Source organism: Zonotrichia leucophrys, chromosome 22, assembly GCF_028769735.1.
Source record: "Zonotrichia leucophrys gambelii isolate GWCS_2022_RI chromosome 22, RI_Zleu_2.0, whole genome shotgun sequence".
NCBI lineage: Eukaryota > Metazoa > Chordata > Aves > Passeriformes > Passerellidae > Zonotrichia > Zonotrichia leucophrys.
Genome location: NC_088191.1, coordinates 3,440,368 through 3,462,416, shown reverse-complemented (window position 1 = coordinate 3,462,416; position 22,049 = coordinate 3,440,368). Strand labels below are relative to the sequence as shown.

Sequence of the window (22,049 nt, the reverse complement as noted above, 5' to 3'; positions counted from 1 at the left end):
GTTGTCCCCAAATTTCATCCCCCCAAGCAGCGGTGACATCGCTGGGAACCTGCAGGGAGCAGGGACATCCCAGTTCCCTCCCAAATTTCCCTTCCAGATTTCCAGGAATGGTCTGGAGCGGGTTTGGATCCTGTTCCCATTCCCAGTGAGGACCTGGAGGAGCCAGAGCCACCCTTGGGGTGTTGTCCCCAAATTCCATCACCCTGAGACCAGCGGTGGTAACCCACAGGGAGCAGGGACGTCCCAGTTCCTCCCAAATTCTCCCATTTCCCTCCCAAATTTCCTGGGAATGGTCTGGAGTGGGTTTGGATCCTGTTCCCATTCCCAGTGAGGATCAAGAGCTGCCCTTGGGGTGTTGTTCTCAAATCCTATCACCCTGAGAGCAGTGCTGGGAACCCAAAGAGAACAGGGACATCCCAAGTGGGGTCTTTCCCTCCCAGATTTCCTGGGAATGGCCTGGAGCAGGATTTGGATCCTGTTCCCATTCCTGGTGATGCTCAGGAGCGGCCCTTGGGGCATTGTCCCCAAATCCCGTTGCCCCAAGAGCAGCACTGGGAACCTTCAGGGAACAGGGACATCCCAGTTCCCTCCCAAATTTCCTGGGAATGTGGCTGAGGAGCAGGATTTCGATCCTGTTTCCATTCCCAGTGATGATCAGGAGCCGCCCTTGGGGTGTTGTCCCCAAATCCCATTGCCCTGGGGACAGGGACAACCCAGCCCAGCATCCCAACGGGGTCTTTCCCTCCCAAATTTTGGGATTTCCCTCCCAGATTTTGCAATTTCCCTCACAACTTTCCTGGGAATGTCACCAGGCTCAGAGCAAACCCTCCTGCTTTGCTCCCCACCTGGATTTCCACACAGGGGATTCCTGAATTTCATTCTTAGGGGAATTTGTACAATAAAAGAACGCAGAGTTGAGAACAGGCTTTTAGGGTTTTTTAGGTTTTTAAGGGAATTTGTCACAATAAAAGAACCCAGAGTTGAGAATAGGCTTTTAGGGGTTTTTTAAAGGTTTTTAGGGTGTTGTAGGTGGTTTTAGGGGATTTTGTAGCAATAAAAGAACCTAGAGTTGAGAACAGGCTTTTAGGGGTTTTTAGGTGTTTTTAGGGGAATTTGTAGCAATAAAAGAACCCAGAGCTGAGAACAGGTTTTTGGTTTTTTTTTTGGTTTTTTTTTTGGGTTTTTTTTTGAGTTTTTTTTTAGGTGTTTTTAGGGGAATTTGTCACAACCAAAGAACCCAGAGCCGAGTGGGGACCCCAAAACTTCCAGCCTTGAACTCAGTACCCACCCCCTGGCATATCCCAACCCCAATTCCCTCCACTCCTGGAATCCTTTGGGTTTGCCCACCACCACAACCAAAACTCCCAGAATCTCTCCCAAATCCCTTCTCCCTTAAATCCCAGTGCCTGGAACCCTTTTTGCTTTTCCCTCTCTGAACCAGGGTGGTGCCTGTGCCTGGAACTGCCTGAAATTATTCACCACAAGCTTTAATTTGCTTTTTTTCTCCTTTTTTTTTTTTTTCCTTGCCAAAGGAGAGGAGTTTTATGAAGCCTCCCCGTACGAGCCGGTCACCTCTCGTCTCTCTGATATATTCAGACTCGCTTCAATTTTCTCAGGTAATAAAAGCTCCGTGTTTTATCTCCTGCCTCGAGCACAGAGCTGCTCCCAGCCAGGGGAATCCTCCATCCCTGGCCTCCCTCATCCTTTGCTCCTCCCCTTCTCTTCCCCACAAATTTGGGCTCCTGAGCATCATTTTTGGGGTGGTTCTTTCTGTTTCTGATCATCCCAGGTTGGGTTTTAGGGTTTTAGATCTTTGCCTCCAGTATTTATTTATTGTAGGGTCTTCCCAAAACAGATCCTGGTGTTTATTCATTCTGGGGTCCCTCCAAACCAGATCCTGGTGTTGATTTATTGGAGGGTCATCCCAGGAGTTCGTTCCAGTTTGGGTTTTTATAAAATGGCTGGAAAATGTGGAATTCCTGGGATTCCCTGAATTTGTGTTGTCCTCAGCCTTTGCTCCTCCAGCCTCTCCTCCCCTTCTTTTCCCTCCAAATTTGGCGTCCTAAGCATAATTTTGATGCATTTTTGGGGTGGTTCTTTCTGTTTCTGATCATCGCAAGCTGGGGACCCCAAAGCTTCCAGCCTTGAACTCAGTGCCCACCCCCTGGAATATCCCAACCCAAATTCCCTCAGCTCCTGGAATCCTTTGGGATTGGCCACCGGGGTGGTGCCAGCACCGAGGTGACCTCGCTGCTGCTGCCACCCCTTCCCTGTCCCCTCCTCGGGGACATCTCTGAGCGGGGCTGTGACACCAATGCTGTCACCGCTGTCCCCCGCACCCCTGGGGGAATTTTCCAGCCTTTTCCAGGTGGATTCTCCCCAGGAGGAATTTTCCAGCCTTTTCCAGGTGGATTTTCCGCGGGTTTTTGGGGTGACACTGCCACCCCCGGCCCACGTTTTTTTGGATTATATTGGCGTCAGAAAAACCTTTGGAGCTGCAAAATCTGGAGCCTTTCCATCTGGAAATAGTCTGGAGCGGGGATTAGACACTGAATTATCCGGGAGGCACAGGAAAATCCGGGCGGGAGATTTTGGGGATGGGGAAAGGTGGGGAAGGGGCTGTGAGCACCAGGGTGGCCTCGCTGCTGCTGCCACCCCTTCCCTGTCCCCTCATCAGGGACATCGGAGCCATCGGCCCCGACCTGATGGCGAGCGCTGAAGCGAGCGCGTTCTTGGAGCTGTTCCTGGATCAGGAGCTGTTAATTACCCAGAGGGATAATTGGGAGCGGAGGAATGGCAAGGGCTGTGCAAGCCGCGCGTAACCTGCGCGTAACCGGCGCGTAAAGAGCGCGGAGCGCCCGCGGAGCCAGCGCTGCCCCCTCCCCGCGGGATGCTCATCCCTGCTGGATCCCGAGGAAATCACAGCCCGTGGAAAATGGGAGAGGCTCCAGCTGGGAATTCTCCAAATCCCCCAAACCCCATCCTCCTCATCCTCATCCTCCTTCTCCTCCCCTGTCCCCGGTGGGGACACGCAGAGGGGACAGCTGGTGGCCCCAGCCCCCGTGCCCAGCTCCTCGGCCCGCGTTTCCGTCTCTGCTCATGCAATTTTCATGCTCGTGCTTTATTAATGAGCTCCCCACAGGAGCGCGGCGCTTCCAAAGCCGCGGCTCCATTAAGATGCAGCCGCGGCCCCGCAGGTCTCGGGCAGGGCAGCAGCGAAGCTCCCGAGCAGGGGACGATCGGCTGCCGCTTCCCGCGGATCCCAAAATCCCGGCTTGGTGCCGGGAATCTGCTGGTCAGCCCCTCCAGGGCTCGGGGTGATCTGGGGTGCAGGGAGGGCTCGATGCATCCCCAAAACCAGGGGAGTAAAGAGACCCGGGTGTCCCCCGTCTCTTAAATCCTCCTTTTTCCCGTCTCTCCAATCCTCCCTTTCCCCACTTAAATCCTCCTTTTCCCCTTCTCTTGAATTCCCTTTTTCCCATCTAAATCCACCTTTTTCCTACCTCTCCAATCCCCCTTTTCCCACCTAAATCCTCTTTTTCCCACCTAAATCCTTATTTTTCCCACCTCTTCAGTCCTCCTTTTCCCCACCTCTCCAATCCCCCTTTTCCCACCTGAACCCCCTTTTCCCACCTAAATCCCCTTTTTCCCACCTCTTCAATCACCTTTTCCCCACCTAAATCCTTATTTTCCCCACCTCTCCAATCCACTTTTTCCCACCTAAATTCCCCTTTTCCCCACCTTTTCAACCCTCCTTTTCCCCACCTAAATCTTCCTTTTCTCCACCTCTCCAATCTCCTTTTTCCCACCTAAATCCCCTTTTCCCCACATCTCCAATCCCCTTTTTCCCACCTCTCTAATCCCCTTTTCCCACCTAAATCCCTTTTCCCCACCTCTTCAATCCCATTTGCCCCACCTAAATCCACCTTTTCCCCACCTTAATCCACCTTTCCCCCACCTCTCCAATCCCATTTCCCCCCTTGATGTGTCCATCCCCTGTCCTGTTAATTAGCAGCACCCTCCAATTAGGCCAATTAGGAGCCTTCCTTGGTGTCAGCAGAAGCTGGGAGGCAGTGGAGGAGAATCCATGGATTTGGCCGGGATGCGGAGGGGAGGGAATGAGGGATGAGGAGAATTCAGAAGCAGCACCTGGGCTGCGGAGGGTGATCCATCATTCCCAGCAAAAAAAAAAAAGAAAAAAAAAAAGAAAAGAAAATTCAGCGTTTGTTCCCAGGCTGGGGCTTGGCCTCGTCTGTCCTCTCCTGAAGGACGGGATTCCTGGGATGGATATGGATGGGATTCCCAGGATGGGACTCTCAGAATGGATTTGGGATGGGATTCCTAGGATGGGATTCAGGGTGGCATTCCCAGGATGGATTCTGGATGGGATTCCCAGGATGGGATTGCATAGATGGAATTCACAGGATGGATTCAGGGTGCCATTCCCAGGATGGGATTCCCAAGATGGGATTTCCAGGATGGATTCAGGGTGGCATTCCCAGGATGGATTCTGGATGGGATTCTTGGGATGGACGCAGGTTGGAATTCCCAGGATGGGATTCCCAGGATGGGATTCCCAGGATGGGATTCTGGATGGTATTCCCAGGATGGATGCAGGATGGGATTCCCAGGATGGATTCTGGATGGGATTGCATAGATGGAATTCACAGAATGGATTCAGGGTGGCATTCCCAGGATGGACACAGGATGGGATTCTTGGGATGGATGCAGGTTGGAATTCCCAGGATGGGATTCCCAGGATGGGATTCAGGGTGGCATTCCCAGGATGGATTCTGGATGGGATTCCCAGGATGGGATTCCTGGGATGGATTCAGGGTGGGATTCCCAGGATGGATTCAGAGTGTCATTCCCAGGATAGATTCTGGATGGGATTCCTGGGATGGGATCCCCAGGATGAATTCAGAGTGGCATTCCCAGGATGGATTCTGGATGGTATTCCCAGGATGGATGCAGGATGGGATTTCCAGGATGGATTCTGGATGGGATTCCCAAGATGGGATTCCCAGGATGGATTCAGAGTGGCATTCCCAGGATGGATACAGGATGGGATTCTTGGGATGGACACAGGTTGGAATTCCCAGGATGGGATTCCTAGGATGAACACAGGATGGGATTCTGGATGGTATTCCCAGGATGGATGCAGGATGGGATTCCCAAGATGGGATTCCCAGGATGGATTCAGAGTGGCATTCCCAGGATGGATTCTGGATGGGATTCCTGGGATGGGATTCCTGGGATGGGATTCCCAGGATGGATTCAGAGTGGCATTCCCAGGATGGATTCTGGATGGGATTCTTGGGATGGACGCAGGTTGGAATTCCCAGGATGGGATTCTCAGGATGGATTCTGGATGAGATTCTCATGATGGACACGGGATGGGATTCCCAGATGGATCCAGGATTGATCCTCTTGTCCCTCTCATCCCATCTGGAGCTGCCCCACTTTTGGGCAGCCCCACGAGGGGCTGTGGGGGCCACAGTGGAGTTGGGCTGATTATTCCACTTTTGGAGCTGAATAATCATTAATTAATTAATAATTAATAACTATTCTTTGAAGAATTGACAAAAGGAAAGGAATGTTGCAAATTCAAAATTCACAGCCTGGCTTCTGCCCAGAGGGCCCCGGGGTTGGGGAGTGTTGATCCTACGGATTGTGCCTGGAATGGGATGGGGTCAGCCCAGGAATGGGCTGTGCTGGAGATGCTGGGAGGTGACACCGATGCCACGGGGGTGACACAACATCTGTCACACCTTCCCCAGGTTGAGGGCACTTTCCCATCCTGATTTTGAGGCCATCTCCCCGGTTTTGAGGGATCTGCCTGGGTTTGAGGGCTTTTCCCAGTTTTGAGGACATCTCTCTAGCTCTGAAGGTTCCTCCCCATCCCAGGTCAACAGCACTTCTTCATCCCAGGTTTGAGGACATCTCCTCAATTTTGAGAAATTCTCCTCATGCCAGGGTCAAGGATATTTCACATTCCAGGTTTGAGGGCTTATTCACAGGTTTCAGGGCTTCTTCCCATCCCATGTTTGAGGGCATCTCCCAGTCCCAGTTTAAGGACATTTTTGAAGGCATCTCCCCAGCCTTGAGGGCATCTCCCAATCCAAATTTAAGGATGCTTTTGAAGGCATCTCCCAAGCTTTGATAGCATCTCCCAATCCCAGTTTAAGGATGCTTTTGAGGGCTTCTCCCAGTCCCAGTTTGAGGCTGTTTTTGAGGGCATCTCCCAGTACTGGTTTAAAGGTGTTTTTGAAGACATCTCCCCAACCTTGAGGTCATCTCCCAATCCTGTTTTAAGGGTGTTTTTGAGGGCACTTCCCAATCCCAGTTTAATGGTGGTTTTGAGGGCATCTCCCCAGCTTTGAGGGCATCTCCCAATCCCATCTTAAGGCTGTTTTTGAAGTCATGTCCCCAGCTTTGAGGGCATCTCCTGGGGTCACGACCAATTACCAATTCCCCCACCTCAACCCCATCTTCCCACACTCCACCTCCCCAGTTTTACGTGTCACCTCCCCACCTTCCTGACCCCAAATATCCTCTTCCCTGGGCAGGAATGGACCCGGCCACCACCTCCAAGAGCAACCACTGCCTGGACGCGGCCAAGGCCTGCAACCTCAACGACAACTGCAAGCGCCTGCGCTCGGGCTACATCTCCACCTGCAGCCGGGAGCTGTCGGCCACCGAGCCCTGCAGCCGCCGCAAGTGCCACAAGGCCCTGCGCCAGTTCTTCGACCGCGTGCCCGGCGAGTTCACCTTCCGCCTGCTCTTCTGCTCCTGCAGGGACCCGGCGTGCGCCGAGCGCCGCCGCCAGACCATCGTCCCCTCCTGCTCCTACGAGGACAAGGAGAAGCCCAACTGCCTGGACCTGCGCGGCGCCTGCCGGGCGGATCACCTGTGCAGGTAAAGGGGGTGCCATGGGGGGTTCTGGGGTGTGGGGCAGGTGGTGTGACACCTCCCTGGGGTTGGCGTCACGACCTGGTCATCAGTGTCACCTCCCTGGGGTTGGTATCACCCCTTGGCATCAGTGTCACCTTCCTGGGGTTGGTGTCACCCTCCTGGTCATCAGTGTCACCTCCCTGGCACTGGTGTCAGTTCCCAGCCATCAGTGTCATCTCCTCGGGGTTGGTGTCACTGCCCTGGTCATCAGCGTCACCTCCCTGGCACTGGTGTCACAGTCCTGGCATCGGTGTCATTGCCCTAGTCATCAGTGCCACCTTCCTGGCATTGGTATCATCCCTTGGCATCAGTGTCACCTTCCTGGCATTGGTGTCACCCTCCTGGCCATCAGTGTCACCTCCCTAGCACTGGTGGCACTTTCCAGGTCATCAGTGTCAGCCCCCAGCCATCAGTGTCACCCTCCTGGCATTGGTGTCATTGCCCTGGTCATCAGTGCCACCTTCCTGGCATCGGTGTCATCCCTTGGCATCAGTGTCACCTTCCTGGCATTGGTGTCACAGTCCTGGCATTGGTGTCATTGCCCTGGTCATCAGTGTCACCTTCCTGGCATTGATGTCACCCCTTGGCATCAGTGTCACCCTCCAGGCATTGGTGTCACCCTCTGGCCATCAGTGTCACCTTCCTAGGACTGGTGTCACCTTCCTGGTTATCAGTGTCAGCCCCTGGCCATCAGTGTCGCCTCCCTGGCATTGGTGTCACCCTGTGGCCATCAGTGTCATGTCCCTAGCACTGGTGGCACCTTCCTGGCATTGGTGTCACCCCTTGGCATCAGTGTCACCCTCCAGGCATTGGTGTCACCCCGTGGCCATCAGTGTCATGTCCCTAGCACTGGTGGCACCTTCCTGGTCACCAGTGTCAGCCCCCGGCCATCAGTGTCACCTCCCTGGCATTGGTGTCACCTTCCTGGCATTGGTGTCACCACCTGGTCATCAGTGTCACCCTCTCAGCATCAATGTCACCTTCCTGGCATTGGTGCCACTCCCCACTATCAGTGTCACTGCCCTGGCATCAGTGTCACCCTCTCAGCATCAGTGTCACCCCCAGTATCAGTGCCACCCCTAGGGCTCTGTTTTCCTCACATCTGGCTCTGGAAGTGCCACTGGGACACTGCCCTGGGGACATCCAGGGGACAACTGGGACGCTGCCCTGGGGACATCCAGGGGACAAACCCCAGGGATGGAACTGCATCCCCCAAACCTTCCCTGGCTGCTGAATTCCCGCTGTTGCCTCCTTGGCAGCACAGAGCTGAGCACCAAGGCTCCTGCTCCTTCTGTCACCCCTTTGTCACCTGTTTGTCACCGGGCACGACCCCTCCTGTCCCCCTCGGGAGCCGGATCCGCTTCCCGATGGCTCCCACCCGGAGCAGGATCTTCTCCCGTCAAGGTGATGGAGCTCCCCGGCGCTCAGCAGGGAAATAAATGCGAGCTCCGGGTCTTCCTCGGGCTGCGAGCGGAGATGTTTGAAATGTGGGAATGTGGCTTTTTATCAAAAAGTAATCCGAGGAGCCGGCGGCCATGAATAAAAGATACCCGGGAATGGCAGCTCCTCTCCATCAGCGCGCTCCGAGGCGGATGCTGCCGACGGATCCGCGCTCCGAGAGGGATAACGGGGCTGGGAGAGCTGGGGGGGCTCTGCGAGCTTTAATTCCTGCATGGAATGAAATCCCCACACCAGGAGGGAAAGGGAAAGGGGAAAGGGGCAGCAGCTGCTGAGAGGATTTGTTTGCTCCAAAGTGGAAATGTGGTTTTTTGGGAGACGGGATGGGGGCTCTTGCTCTGGAAAATGTCCAGATCTGGGATTTTTTTGTGTTGGTTTTGCTGTGGGGTTTGGCTGGAAACTCAGGATTTTTTTCCTTGGGATGGGGCAGGGATGCGTTCCTTGGATCTGGGTTTTCAGGAGAAAATCTCAACCCGTCGGGTCCCCTCTGGCATCTCCAGCTGGGAATGATGGGACATGAAATCCCTGTGTCCCCTCACCCTGAGGAACGAGGCAGGGATTTCCCATTATCCAGGAGTTTATCCAGCCAAAACTCCCGATCCTGGAGGACAAGGACAGGGCCATGGGATTTCCCATTATCCAGGAATTTATCCGTCCAAAATTTCTCCATGTCCTTCATCCTGAAGGACAAGGCAGAGCCATGGGATTTCCCATTATCCAGGAATTTATCCATCCCAAACTCCTCCGTGTCCCTAATCCTGGAGGACAAGGCTGTGCCATGGGTTTTCCCAGGAGTTTATCCATCCCAAACACCTCCATGTTCCCTGATCCCAGAGGACAAGGCTGGGCCATGGCATTTCCCATTTTCCATGAGTTTATCCATCCAAAACTCCTCCTGATCCTGGAGGACAAAGCAGGGCTGGGCTGTGCCGTGGTGTTTCCCATTATCCAGGAATTCATCCAGCCAAAACTCCTCCATGTCCCCTGATCCTGAAGGACAAGGCGGGTCCATGGGATTTCCCATTTTCCATTAATTTCTCGATCCGACATCCCAGCCCGATGCTCATCCCGATCCGACAGCGGCCTGGCGAGTCTCTGGAGCCAGAGCAGATCCCAAGTGCTCCCAGAGCCAGAGGTGACAGGAGATGAGATAATTCTCCTGCCAGAGTAATTAACCTGCCAAGGTAATTAATTAACCCTCCTGGCTCAAAGCCTAACAAGGGAAAACCCTCTCTGGCGGGATAGGATTTTCCTGAGGGATTTTTCCTGCACGGAGATCGATCCAGGGGCTGCTGCTCCTGTAGGGCAAGAATTCCACACCACAAAAAAAGGCAGAATAATTGGAGGAGAGGAAAAAATGAATATTCCAGCATGGAAAACAGCCCTTCCAGAGCTTTTCCTGCCTCTCTGTGCTGCTTTCCAGCTGTGTGGGGCTGCTGGGGTTGGACACCAGCCCTGTCCCCTCGGTCACAAAGAAGCCACCAGCTGCTCCATCCTGCCGGGAATGGCTCTGCATGCGGAATGTTCTGGATGCAGGAGGGGTTTAACCCTTCCCTGCCGTCCTTCTGAAGGCACCGAGGGTCCGGGATGTCCCTCCTTGTGTCCCCTCAAGGACTCAGATCTGGACAAAGGGACAGGATCCTTGGAGTGCAGCATCTGGTTTATCCTGGGCTGAAATCCCAGGCTTTTTGCTCCACATAAATCCATTCCAGCGGCCTTGACCCAGCCTCAAATCCCAAGGGAGCTGCCCCAGGACTCCGGGAACAACTGAGCTGTGATTTGTGCAGCTTGGGATGCTTTTACCAGCTCTTCCCAGCTCGGGAAGCTTTCCCCATCTTTTCCCCCCTACCTTTTTCCCCAGCTTTTCCCAGCTTGGGAAGCGTTTCCCCACGATCTTTTCCCCATCATCTTTCCCCCCACATTTTATCCCCCCACATTTTCCCCCCCCCATCTTTTCCCCATCATTTTTCGCCCATCTTTCTCCATTTCTCCCCATCTTTTCCCTATTTTCCCCCCATCTTTTCCCCCACCTTTCCCCCCCATTTTTTTCCCCAGCTTGGGAACCTTTTCCCCATCATTTTTCCCCCATATTTCCCCATTTTCCCCCCATTTTTTCCCCATCTTTCCCCCACTTTTTCCCTATTTTCCCCCCTCACCTTTTTCCCCCCTCACCTTTTTTCCCCCCATCTTTTTTCCCCCATCTTTTCCCCCCCATCTTTTTCCCCCCATCTTTTTTCCCCATCTTTTCCCCATCTTTTCCCCATCTTTTCCCCATCTTTTCCCCACTTTTTCCCTATTTTCTCCCCTCACCTTTTTCCCCCATCTTTTTTCCCCCATCTTTTCCCCCCCATCTTTTCCCCCCATCTTTTCCCCCTCATCTTTTCCCCCCCATCTTTTCCCTATTTTTCCCCATCTTTCCCTCACTTTTTCCCTATTTTCTCCCCTCACCTTTTTCCCCCATCTTTTTTCCCCCCCATCTTTTCCTCCCATCTTTTCCCTATTTTTACCCCATCTTTCCCCCCATCTTTTCCTCCCATCTTTTTTCCCCCCCATCTTTTCCCCCCATCTTTTTTCCCCCATCTTTTCCCTATTTTTCCCCCATCTTTTCCCTATTTTTCCCCATCTTTTCCCTATTTTTACCCCATCTTTCCCCCCATCTTTTTCTCCCATCTTTTCCCTATTTCCCCCCATCTTTCCCAGCTCTCAGGAGCTGACAAAGTCCCGGAGTTTTTGCGGCTGATTGCAAGGGACAGGTTTTAGCTCCCGGAATACAAAAACCTTTGGCGAAGCACAAACCTCAGCGAAGGGGAAAGGGAAGGGAAGGGGAGAAAAGAGCTGATTTCAGCAGCTGCAGCTCGCTGGATTTTTCATCTTGCATCAGCAAGTTGGGAGCACAAATAATCTGCTCTTACACGCTCCAGTGGTGCCGGTGCCGGAGAAATTCCCAGCCTCCACTGGCTGGAGCTCCTCGGCATCCAAAGTTGGGTCATTTCCAGGATTTTTATCCCAGTTTTTGGTGTGTTTAAAGCCAGAGGAGGTCAGGGATGCTCCCCCTCCCAGGATATTTGTGTGCAAAGGATTTTGGCCAAAGTGGGGATGTTGGGTAATTTCCTGTATTTTTTATTACATTTTTTTGCTGTCTTTAAAGCCAAGGGGGTGAGGGATGCTCCCTCTTACAGGATATTTTTGTGAAGAGGATTTTGGCCAAGGTGGGGATGTTGGGTCATTTCCTGTATTTTTTATCCCACTTTTTGGTGTGTTTCAATCCAGGGGATTCAGGGATGCTCCCCCTCTCGGGATATTTGTGTGTACAGATTTTGGCCAAGGTTGCACTGGAGCTCCTCAGCATCCAATGTGGGGATGTTGGGTCATTTCCCAGATTTTTATGCCAGTTTTTGTTGTGTTTAAATCCAAGAGGGTGAGGGATGCTCCCTCTTACAGCATATTTTTGTGAAGAGGATTTTGGCTGGGTTTGGAGCATCCAAAGTGGGGATGTTGGGTCATTTCCCAGATTTTTATCTCTTGTTTTCACGTGTTTAAATTCAAGGAGGGGGGGTCAGGATTTTTGTCACGGATTTTGGCTGGGGTCGGAACATCCAAAGCGGAGGTGCTGGGTCATTTCTCAGATTTTTTTAATATCAATTTTGGTGTGTTTAAATCCAGGGGAATCAGGGATGCTCCCCCTCTCGGGATAGTTGTGCACCGAGCGTTTTGGCCAGGTTTGGGCTGGGGAAGGAGGGAGGGAGGGGATCCAGGCTGGCTGGGGATTGATGGAGCTCCAAACGCGGGAAGGGAACGCGGCGGATGCGGGCGCGGCCGTTGTTTGTAATGGATGTTCCCTTGATAAACAGCAGCTCAACTCCTCATTACTCCCCGTAATGAGAGCCTGTCTGGGGAGAAGAAGGATCAGGGAAAAATTGCTCCAGGATTTAATGGGAGCTGGGAGAGCTTGGGTTTGGAGGGGAGTGGAGGAGTCTCCAAACCCGGTTTGGGAAATCAGTGAAAATCCCCAAATCTGGTGGATTTAAAAGTGGAGGGGCAGGACCAGGGGGTCGCTCACATGAGGAGGTGCCTGGAGAAGAAGAGGAGAAGGAGCAGAGGAAGAAGGATCAGGGAAAAATTGCTCCAGGATTTAGTGGGAGCTGGGAGAGCTCGGGTTTGGAGGGGAGTGGAGGAGCCTCCAAACCTGGTTTGGGAAATCAGTGAAAATCCCCAAATCTGGTGGATTTAAGAGTGGAGGCGCAGGACCAGGGGGTCGCTCACATGTGGAGGAGGCTGGAGAAGGAGCAGGGAAAAATTTCTCCTGGATTTAACAGGAGCTGGGAGAGCTCGCAGAAATCTGGGAAAATCAGTGAAAATCCCCAAATCTGGTGGATTTTGAAGTGGAGGGGCAGCACTGAAGGGTCCCCCATGTATGGAGGTGGCTGGGGAAGAAGAGGAGAAGGAGCAGGGGAGGAAGGAGCAGGGAAAAATTGCTCCAGGATTTAGTGGGAACTGGGAGAGCTCGGGTTTGGAGGGGAGTGGAGGAGCCTCCAAACCTGGTTTGGGAAATCAGTGAAAATCCCCAAATCTGGTGGATTTAAGAGTGGAGAGGCAGCACCCGGGGGTCCTCCACATGAGGACAAGGCTGGGGAAGAAGAGGAGAAGGGAAAAATTTCTCCTGGATTTAACAGGAGCTGGGAGAGCTCGCAGAAATCTGGGAGAATCAGTGAAAATCCCCAAATCTGGTGGATTTAAAAGTGGAGGGACAGGACCAGGGGGTCCCTCACATGAGGAGGTGGCTGGAGAAGAAGAGGAGAAGGAGCAGGGAAAGAAGAAGGAGCAGGGAAAAATTTCTCCAGGATTTAATAGGATCTGGGAGAGCTCGGGCTTGGAGGGGAGTGGAGGAACCTCCAAATCTGGTTTGGGCTTGGGAAATCAGTGAAAATCCCCAAATCTGGTGGATTTTGAAGAGGAGGGGCAGCACTGGGAGCTCTCTCACATGAGGAGGTGCCTGGAGAAGAAGAGGAGAAGGAGCAGGGGAGGAAGAAGGAGCAGGGAAAAATTGCTCCAGGATTTAGCAGGAGCTGGGTGAGCTTGGAGAAATCTGTGAAAATCAGTGAAAATCCCCAAATCTGGTGGATTTCGAAGTGGAGGGGCAGCACTGGAGGGTCGCCCATGTATGGAGGTGGCTGGGGAAGCAGAAAAGAAGAAGGAGCAGGAGAGGAAGAAGGAGCAGGGAAAAATTTCTCATGTATTTAATGGGACCTGGGAGAGCTTGGAGAAATCTGTGAAAATCAGTGAAAATCAGTGAAAATCAGTGAAAATCCCCAAATCTGGTGGATTTCGAAGTGGAGGGGCAGCACTGGAGAGTCCCCCATGTATGGAGGTGGCTGGGGAAGAAGAGGAGAAGGAGCAGGGGAAGAAGGAGCAGGGAAAATTTTCTCATGGATTTAACTGGACCTGGGAGAGCTTGGAGAAATCTGTGAAAATCAGTGAAAATCAGTGAAAATCCCCAAATCTGGTGGATTTCCAAGCGGAGGGGCAGCACTGGGGGTGTTCCCCCGCATGAGGAGGAGGAGGCTGGGGGAGGGCTCGGCTCCCTGCGGGCTCTCACCACGAGAATCAGTCAATTCTCGCTGAATAATTAACTCGAGAGGCTTCCCAAGTATTGACTTAATGTGACAGCGAGTCTGTCTTGAGCCGGGCTTTGCTTGTGTAAACACAATCTCCTGTTGGGCTCACTTAGCGGCTCAATGGGACAGAACGGGCCCGCAATTAAAATCAAGCGGTGCCTGCGCTCCGTCCTCCCCTTCGCGGCTCGAGAATGAAACAAATCCACCCAAAAAAAGGCCTTGGAGTCACCGATCGCAGCGCTGGAGCAAAATTTGGTGGCCTGAAACGAGTGTGGAGAATTTAATTAATTAATTAGTTAATTAGGAGCTTTGAGGTTCTGCCCTGATTGTTTTGCCTCTTGCTGGGTTTTCTCCGCTTCGGGAGTTTCTCCCTCGGTTTGTTTGTGCGTTTGGGGTTTTCTTGCTGTGTCCATGGCCCTGAGCAAGGAATTGCAGAGGCTGGAAAAGTCCTCCAGGATCAGGAAAAGTCCTCCAGGATCAGGAAAAGTCCTCCAGGAGCAGAGTCCGGCCTTTGGTCCACACTTTGTCCCCATCCCAGAGCTCTGAGTGTCACCTCCATGTCACCCTTGGGCACCTCCAGGACATCCTTGGGCACCTCCAGTGGTTCCTTGGGCACCTCCAAGGGTTCCCTGGGCACCTCCAGGGGATCCTTGGGCATTTCCAAGGGTTCCCTGTGCACCTCCAGGTCATCCTTGGGCATCTCCAGTGGTTCCTTTGGTATCTCCAGGTCATCCTTGGGCATCTCTAGTGGTTCCTTTGGTATCTCCAGGTCATCCCTGGATGCCTCCAGGGGCTCCTTAAGCACCTCCAGGGGTTCATTGGATATCTCCAGGGGTTCCTTGGGCACCTTCAAGGGCTCCCTGTGCACCTCCAGGTCATCCTTGGCCGTCTCCAGGGGTTCCTTGGCTGTCTCCAGGCATTCCCTGGACACCTCCAGGTCATCCCTGAACACGTCAAGGGGAGCCTTGGCCACCTCCTGGCATTCCCTGGATGTCTTCAGGGGTTCCTTGGATACCTCCACGGATACCTTGGGCACCTTGAGGGGTTCCTTCGGCAGCTCTAGGCCATCCCTGGATACCTCAAGGGGTTCCTTGGGCATCTCCAGTGGTTCCTTTGGGTATCTCCAGGGGCTCCTTAAGCACCTCCAGGGGTTCCTTGGATATCTCCAGGGGTTCCTTGGGCACCTTCAAGGGCTCCCTGTGCACCTCCAGGTCATCCTTGGGCATCTCCAGTGGTTCCTTTGGTATCTCCAGGCATTCCCTGGATGCCTCCAGGGGTTCCTTGGGCACCTCCAGGGGTTCCTTGGATATCTCCAGGTGTTCCTTGGGCACCTTCAAGGGCTTCCTTGGACACCTCTAGGACATCCTTGGCCATCTCCAGGGGTTCCTTGGCTGTCTCCAGGCATTCCCTGGACACCTCCAGGGGTTCCTTGGATCTCTCCAGGGGTTCCTTGGATATCTCCAGGGGTTCCTTGGGCACCTCCAGGGGTTCCCTGTGCACCTCCAGGTCATCCTTGGCCATCTCCAGGGGTTCCTTGGCTGTCTCCAGGCATTCCCTGGACACCTCCAGGTCATCCCTGAACATGTCAAGGGGAGCCTTGGCCACCTCCTGGCATTCCCTGGATGTCTTCAGGGGTTCCTTGGATACCTCCACGGAGTCCTTGGGCACCTTGAGGGGTTCCTTGGGCACCTCTAGGCCATCCCTGGATACCTCCAGTGGTTCCTTGGGCACCTCCAGTGGTTCCTTGGGTATCTCCAGGCATTCCCTGGACACCTCCAGGTCATCTCTGGACACCTCCACGCGTTCCTTGGCCATCTCCAGTGATTCCCTGGGCACCTCCGGGGTTCCTTGGGCACCTTGAGGGGTTCCCTGGACACTTCCACCCATGGAGACTCCAAACCCCCCCCAGGCAGCCCCTTCCCAAGCCTTTCCATGCAGAAATTCCTCTGGAATCGAGGCCGAGAGCCTCAGAAACGGCAACAAAAAATTCCCTTTTTCCCTCCAGCCTCCCGCGGCTCAGCCCGGAACAGGTGACTCCTCTCCCCAGACAACTTCTCCTGGATAAAACAAATCCATCCATTGATCTTTCCTCCCTCCCCTGTGAACTCCTCGCTCGATTTGGCAGCGGGTCATCCACAAAAGCCGACTTTTATATTCCAGCTTCCCTCTTTCCTTCAGCTGCTCCCCCTCCCTGGGACTCTTTGAATTTACCTGGGAGCGTTTGGAGGGGAATTTTTTTTTTTTTTTTGTAATCGCAGCATCTTCCCAGCTTCAAAAGAATCCCTCTCCAGCAGGATGGGAATGTTGGGAGGGCGATGCCCAGCGGGATTTTCGTGTCTCGCCGAGTTTTTTCCGTGTTGTCGCAGCTTCCTGAACATCCCCAGCTGGGCAGGAGAGGGGAGGGAGCAGGTTTTTCCCAGCTTTTTTTTTATTTTTAATTCCCTCAGTCCCCATAAATTGCCCGTGAAAAAAAAAAAAAATCCACTTCAGGAGGAATCCCGGTGTCTTTTCCATGAAATATTCAGGAGCAGGATGCTGTTGGGTTTGATGTGTGCTGAGCTATCACCGCGGCTGGAGGGGGATGGGAGTATTTAACACTCAATTAAGCGCTTTAAAAAAATCACAAAAAAAACCCCCAAAACCTCCGTGTTTGGTAAATTTTTATGTCAGAGCCGGTGGGGTTTTGGTGGTGCTGAATTCCTGCAGAAAAACAGGGAATGGGAGAGGAGCTGGAGGCAGGTGGGCTCTGTAGGGATGATTGAAGTCCTCTAAATGGACAGGAACAAAAATTCCCTAAATTTGTGGTTTATGTACCTGGGACAAAGGAACAGGCACAAAATGTCCCATAAATTTGGGATATGTGTGCTGGGGGTGGGAGGACAGGAATAAAAATCCCTTAAATTTGGGATTTATGCACCTGGGATAAATGCACAGGTACCAAAAATCCCCTAAATTTGTGGTTTATGCACCTGGGATAAAAGTACAGGCACAAAACGTCCCCTAAATTTGGGATATGTGCACTGGGGGTGGGAGGACAGAAATAAAAATCCCCTAAATTTGGGATATCAACACAGGTGTTTGTGTAGGATTGCACAGAATCCCTTAACTTTGGGATTTAAGCACTTGGGATAAATGTACAGGTGCACAGAACTCCAGAAATTTGGGATTTATGCACTGGGAATTAAAGGTATGGGATTAAAAAGTCCCTTAAATCCGGGATATTTAAGGGGATCCAGGGATCCACGTCCTTGGGAAGTGCCTGGATTTGGGAGCAGGGCCTGTTCACCCCTGGGATCCTTTCCTGTCACTCTTCCTGCAGGAATCCAAGAGGAGCAGTTTGGAAGCCCTCGGATGGCAGATCTGAGTGCGTATCCAGAATTAATGTTTAAAATCCCTTTTCTTCCACTCCTTTGGGGTTTTTTTTTGGGAGGAGGAGGCAACTCTTAGGAAAATCCTCCTCCCTCCCTCACCCAGAGCCAGCCCAGCTCTTCCCAACTTTTCCAAGCCATCCCCACCTGCCTCCTCCAGCTGCCAGCAGCGATTTGGCACCGATCCCTCCTTGTTCCCGCTAAGATGGACTTGGCTCCTTCTCCTTTCCCTTGTTTTCATTCTCTTGGAGCTCCTGAAAGCCAAAACCCGCCAGGCTGGGGCCGAGCTTTTATTCCTGGCAGCGAATCCCATCCAGCGGCTTCCAAAGCCGCCGTGTCCAACGGGGAAGAGTGACATCTGGCTTGGATATTCCTGAAGGATTTCCCAGCTGCATCTTCATGGATTATGAAAGGAATAACATTTGCCTGGGAGGATGCTCCAGGCTGGGAGTGGAGCCCCGGGGAGCAGCGGTGACAAATTTTCCTGGCGCTCGGCGCTGAACTCGCCGCGCTTCCTGCAGGGGATTGACGTCCCTTCGCCTCGGATTTGGGAAGAGAGGGAAATGCTGTCGGAAAGTTTTATTCCTCTCCCGCGGAGAAGCTGAGGGAAGGAGCAGGTTTTTGGATTTCTGCCATTCCCACCCTGGAGCTGAGGTTTGGCTGCAGGGAGGGTGGAGCGTCCCCCCAAAAATAAAAACGCTGGAAAAGCTTTTTGGGGTTTTATGCGAGGAAAATTCCCTTCCAGGAGTTGAGGGTCTGCCCTGGGAATGGGAGTGGGATGGAGCCGCTCCGCTCTGTGGGGAGTTTTCCATGGACTGAGTCACAAGGAGGGAAAACAAACATGGAAAGGACGCTCCTGGTGGGGGAGTTTTATTTCCAGGAAGAAGGAGAAGGAGAACGTTTCCTCCTCGCCTCACTCACCACGGCAGAGCTGCAGAATCCTGGTGTCCCTGGAATTCCTGCTTCATCCCGGGCTCTTCCTCCTTTCCCATTCTCCCATCCCTATCACGGAGCAGCCCCTCAGACCACCCCAATTCCGTCCCTTCCCGAGGATGGTGGGGGAGTTTTATTTCCAGGAAGAAGGAGAAGGAGAACGTTTCCTCCTCGCCTCACTCACCACGGCAGAGCTGCAGAATCCTGGTTTTCCCTGGAATTCCTGCTTCATCCCCAGCTCTTCCTTTTTCCCCATCCACCCATCCCTATCACGGAGCAGCCCCTCAGACCACCCCAATTCCGTCCCTTCCCGAGGATGGTGGGGGAGTTTTATTTCCAGGAAGAAGGAGAAGCAGAAAGTTTCCTCCTTGCCTCACTCACCACAGCAGAGCTGCAGAATCCTGGTTTTCCCTGAAATCCCTGCTTCATCCTGAGCTCTTCCTCCTTTGCCATTCTCCCATCCCCATCACGGAGCAGCCCCTCAGACCACCCCAATTCCGTCCCTTCCCGAGGACATTCTTCTTGTGGTTTTGCTGTTCTTTGGGATCTGAGGCTTGGATGAGCATGGCCATTCCCAAGATCCTGTCTCCTCTTGGGACCACTTGGATAACCCAGCTGGAGAGCCTGAATTGCCCTGGAATTTCACAGCCCGTGTGGGGATGTTGGGAATGGGGCGCTTTTATTCCGTTCAAAAATTCCTGCTGGCTCCAGAGTCACTCTGGGATGGAATTGGCGCTGAAATCCCGCTGTTTTCCCACTTTTCCTCCTCTGCAGATCCCGGCTGGCCGATTTCCACACCAACTGCCAGGCCACCTTCCAGTCCATGACCAACTGTCCTGGTGACAACTTCCAGGCGTGCCTGGGCTCCTACGCAGGGCTCATCGGTGAGTGCCGCGAGTCGGGATTGGGAATGGATTTTCCCACTGGGATTTCACCCCCGTTCCCTCCTCCTCGCCAGGCTTTGACATCACCCCCAACTACGTGGACGCCAGCACCACCAGCATCACCATCTCGCCCTGGTGCTCCTGCAAAGGCAGCGGGAATATGGAGGAGGAGTGCGAGAAATTCCTGCGGGATTTCACGGAAAACCCCTGTCTCCGTAAGGCGCTTCCCCGCCCTGCCCCTTTTACCATTTTTTATCATTCCCACCCTTCCTAAATCTCTCCCGCTGCCAGGAAACGCCATCCAGGCTTTTGGGAACGGCACTGACGTGAACCTGGCTCCCAAAATTCCCAATCCTGCCGTGACGGAGAAGAGCCCGGTGCTGCCGGACGACGTCAACGACAGCAACACCGCCTACGACACGAGCGTCATCAGCACCTGCACCTCCCTCCAGGTGGGGCCCAGTCCCTGCCGCAAACTGGGAGCACTGGTGGGGTGTGGGACAGCGGCCGCATCCTGTGGGATTGGGGAAATGTCCTGCTGGGGCTCATCCAGGGGCTGGAGGGATCCGGGCACTGTTTGGGGAGGGAAAAGGGATTCCCTGCCCGTCTTACCCCTCACCTGCCCTCTGAGCCTGACTTCTCCTCGTTTGGGAGTTGGAATTCCAACTTTTTTTTGGGAAATCTGGAAATTGCAGATTTTTTTTGGGAAATCTGGAAAATCCATGTTGTCTTGCCGAGTGCTGGGCTTGGGCGTCCATGTTTTGTTCCATGGGTGGAAAAGGAGTAGGAGGGAAATGGGATTGGGGAATGGCTGGGGATGTTCCAGGAATGGGAGGGAAATGGGGTTGGGGAATGTCCCAGGAATTCAGGGAAATGGGGTTGGGGAATGTCCCAGGAATTCAGGGAAATGAGATTGGGGAATGGCTGGGGATGTTCCAGGAATGGGAGGGAAATGGGGTTGGGGAATGCGGATGTTCCAGATGTTCCAGGAATGATGTTCCATTTTCAGGAATGGGAGGGAAATGGGATTGGGGAATGTCCCAGGAATTCAGGGAAATGAGATTGGGGAATGGGACTGGGGAATGTCCCAGGAATGGGAGGGAAATGGGGTTGGGGAATGTCCCAGGAATTCAGGGAAATGGGATTGGGGAATGTCCCAGGAATGGGAGGGAAATGGGATTGGGGAATGGCTGGGGATGTTCCAGGAATGGGAGGGAAATGGGATTGGGGAATGTTCCAGGAATGGGAGGGAAATGGGGTTGGGAATTTTCCAGGAATGAGGGAAATGGGTTGGGGAAATGCCAGGAATTCAGGAATGAGATGGGGGAATGGCTGGGGATGTTCCAGGAATGGGAGGGAAATGGATTGGGAAATGTCCAGGAATTCAGGAAATGAGATTGGGGAATGGGACTGGGGAATGTCCCAGGAACGGGAGGGAAATGGGGTTGGGGAATGTCCCAGAAATTCAGGGAAATGGGATTGGGGAACGGCTGGAGATGTCCCAGGAATGCAGAGGAGTAGGATGGGGACTGGTGGCGTATCCCAGGATTCCAGGTGGGATTCCTGTCAGGATCACAGTGGCAGTGGGGCAGGATCCACAGAAGCCCCTGGGCTCCCTGTGGAGATGGGATGAGCCATTCCCAAATCTCCCTGTGCTCCATCACCTGCCCCAAACTAATTCCCAGAGGGAAATTCAGGATCCCAAACCAGCTCCAGGCCCACATTCCTCCCCTAACCATTCCCAATTTCTCCTGCCAGGAACAAGGCCTGAAGCCCAACCAATCCAAGGAGCAGAGCTTGTGCTACTCCCAGGTACTTGGGAATCCTCTCCCAGACCAAACATCTTGGGAATGCCACCCTGGTGGTGTCTCCCAACTTTGGGATGCTTTTCCCTAAACCCCCTCTCTTTTCCTTCCTCCCCAGGCCCAGCTGACCACGGATGTGATGCCGGACCAGAAGACTTTCATGGATCCCAAGGCGGGAAGCAGCCGGCAGCGGGAGAGCCGGATCCTGCTCCTCATTCCCATCCTGATCCCAGTTCTGGGGCTATAGAGGGGCGGGAAGGAGCGGCCGGTGGGACGGGGACGCTCGGACCAGTGCCCACCAGTGCCACCAGTGCCCACCAGTGCCCACCAGTGCCCACCGCTGCCGTGCTCGTGCCGGAGACTGGAATGCTCCCAAATCCCGGGAATGCCGAGTTCTGGAGAGGCAGGAGGAGCCTCCACCACGCTGGGAAACTTTGGTGGTTTTCTTCCTACTTTTCGTTTTTCCCGGTTTTTTGGGGGATTTTTTTTTTTTTCTTTGGTCTTTTCTGGGTTGGTTTTCCAGGAAAACTCCCTGGAATGGGCCTGGAATTGGGGGTCTAGAGCTGCCAGCGGTGCCGGGGAGGGGGAAAAAGTCGGAGAAAGGATTTGGGAAAGGCGAATTTCAGGATTCTTCGCACCGGGGTGGCCACAGGGACAACGAGGATTCCGCATGGGAACATCCTGGAGGACGAAGGCGCCATCGGGAGCCACCTGGAAGGGACTCCCACAGCTCTTCCCGTTGGATTTTGGGGGATTTCGGTTGGGATTTTTCCTCGGAGAGTTTCCGAATGGAAGAGAAAAGAAACTGGTGTGAAACGTGTGAGGTTGTGCTGATGTTTTCAATCATTCCAGGGGAAGAGGTTCCATTTTCTTAATTTTTTTTTTTTAATTTCTTTTTTTTATTTGGAATTTGGGTTGGGAGTGGAATTTGACCCATCCAGGGTCGGAATTCCCTATTTTCCCTCTCCACTTTATTTCCTACATATATATAACATACAGATATTCCCATATACATAACCCTACCCATGCTGT

General features: G+C 53.2%; 1 protein-coding gene across 1 annotated transcript in view; it reads left to right on the top strand.

The window, feature by feature from the left end:
• GFRA2 (GDNF family receptor alpha 2) overlaps window positions 1-21,837 on the top strand; it is a 34,018-nt gene extending 12,181 nt beyond the window's left edge. The window contains exons 3-9 of the mRNA XM_064731275.1: window positions 1,533-1,616; window positions 6,570-6,918; window positions 19,103-19,212; window positions 19,287-19,427; window positions 19,504-19,664; window positions 20,971-21,024; window positions 21,136-21,837. Coding sequence (XP_064587345.1) covers window positions 1,533-1,616; window positions 6,570-6,918; window positions 19,103-19,212; window positions 19,287-19,427; window positions 19,504-19,664; window positions 20,971-21,024; window positions 21,136-21,264 — 1,028 coding nt within the window. The 3' untranslated portion in view covers window positions 21,265-21,837. The remainder of the gene's footprint in view (window positions 1-1,532; window positions 1,617-6,569; window positions 6,919-19,102; window positions 19,213-19,286; window positions 19,428-19,503; window positions 19,665-20,970; window positions 21,025-21,135) is intronic.
• Window positions 21,838-22,049: the final 212 nt, after the last annotated feature.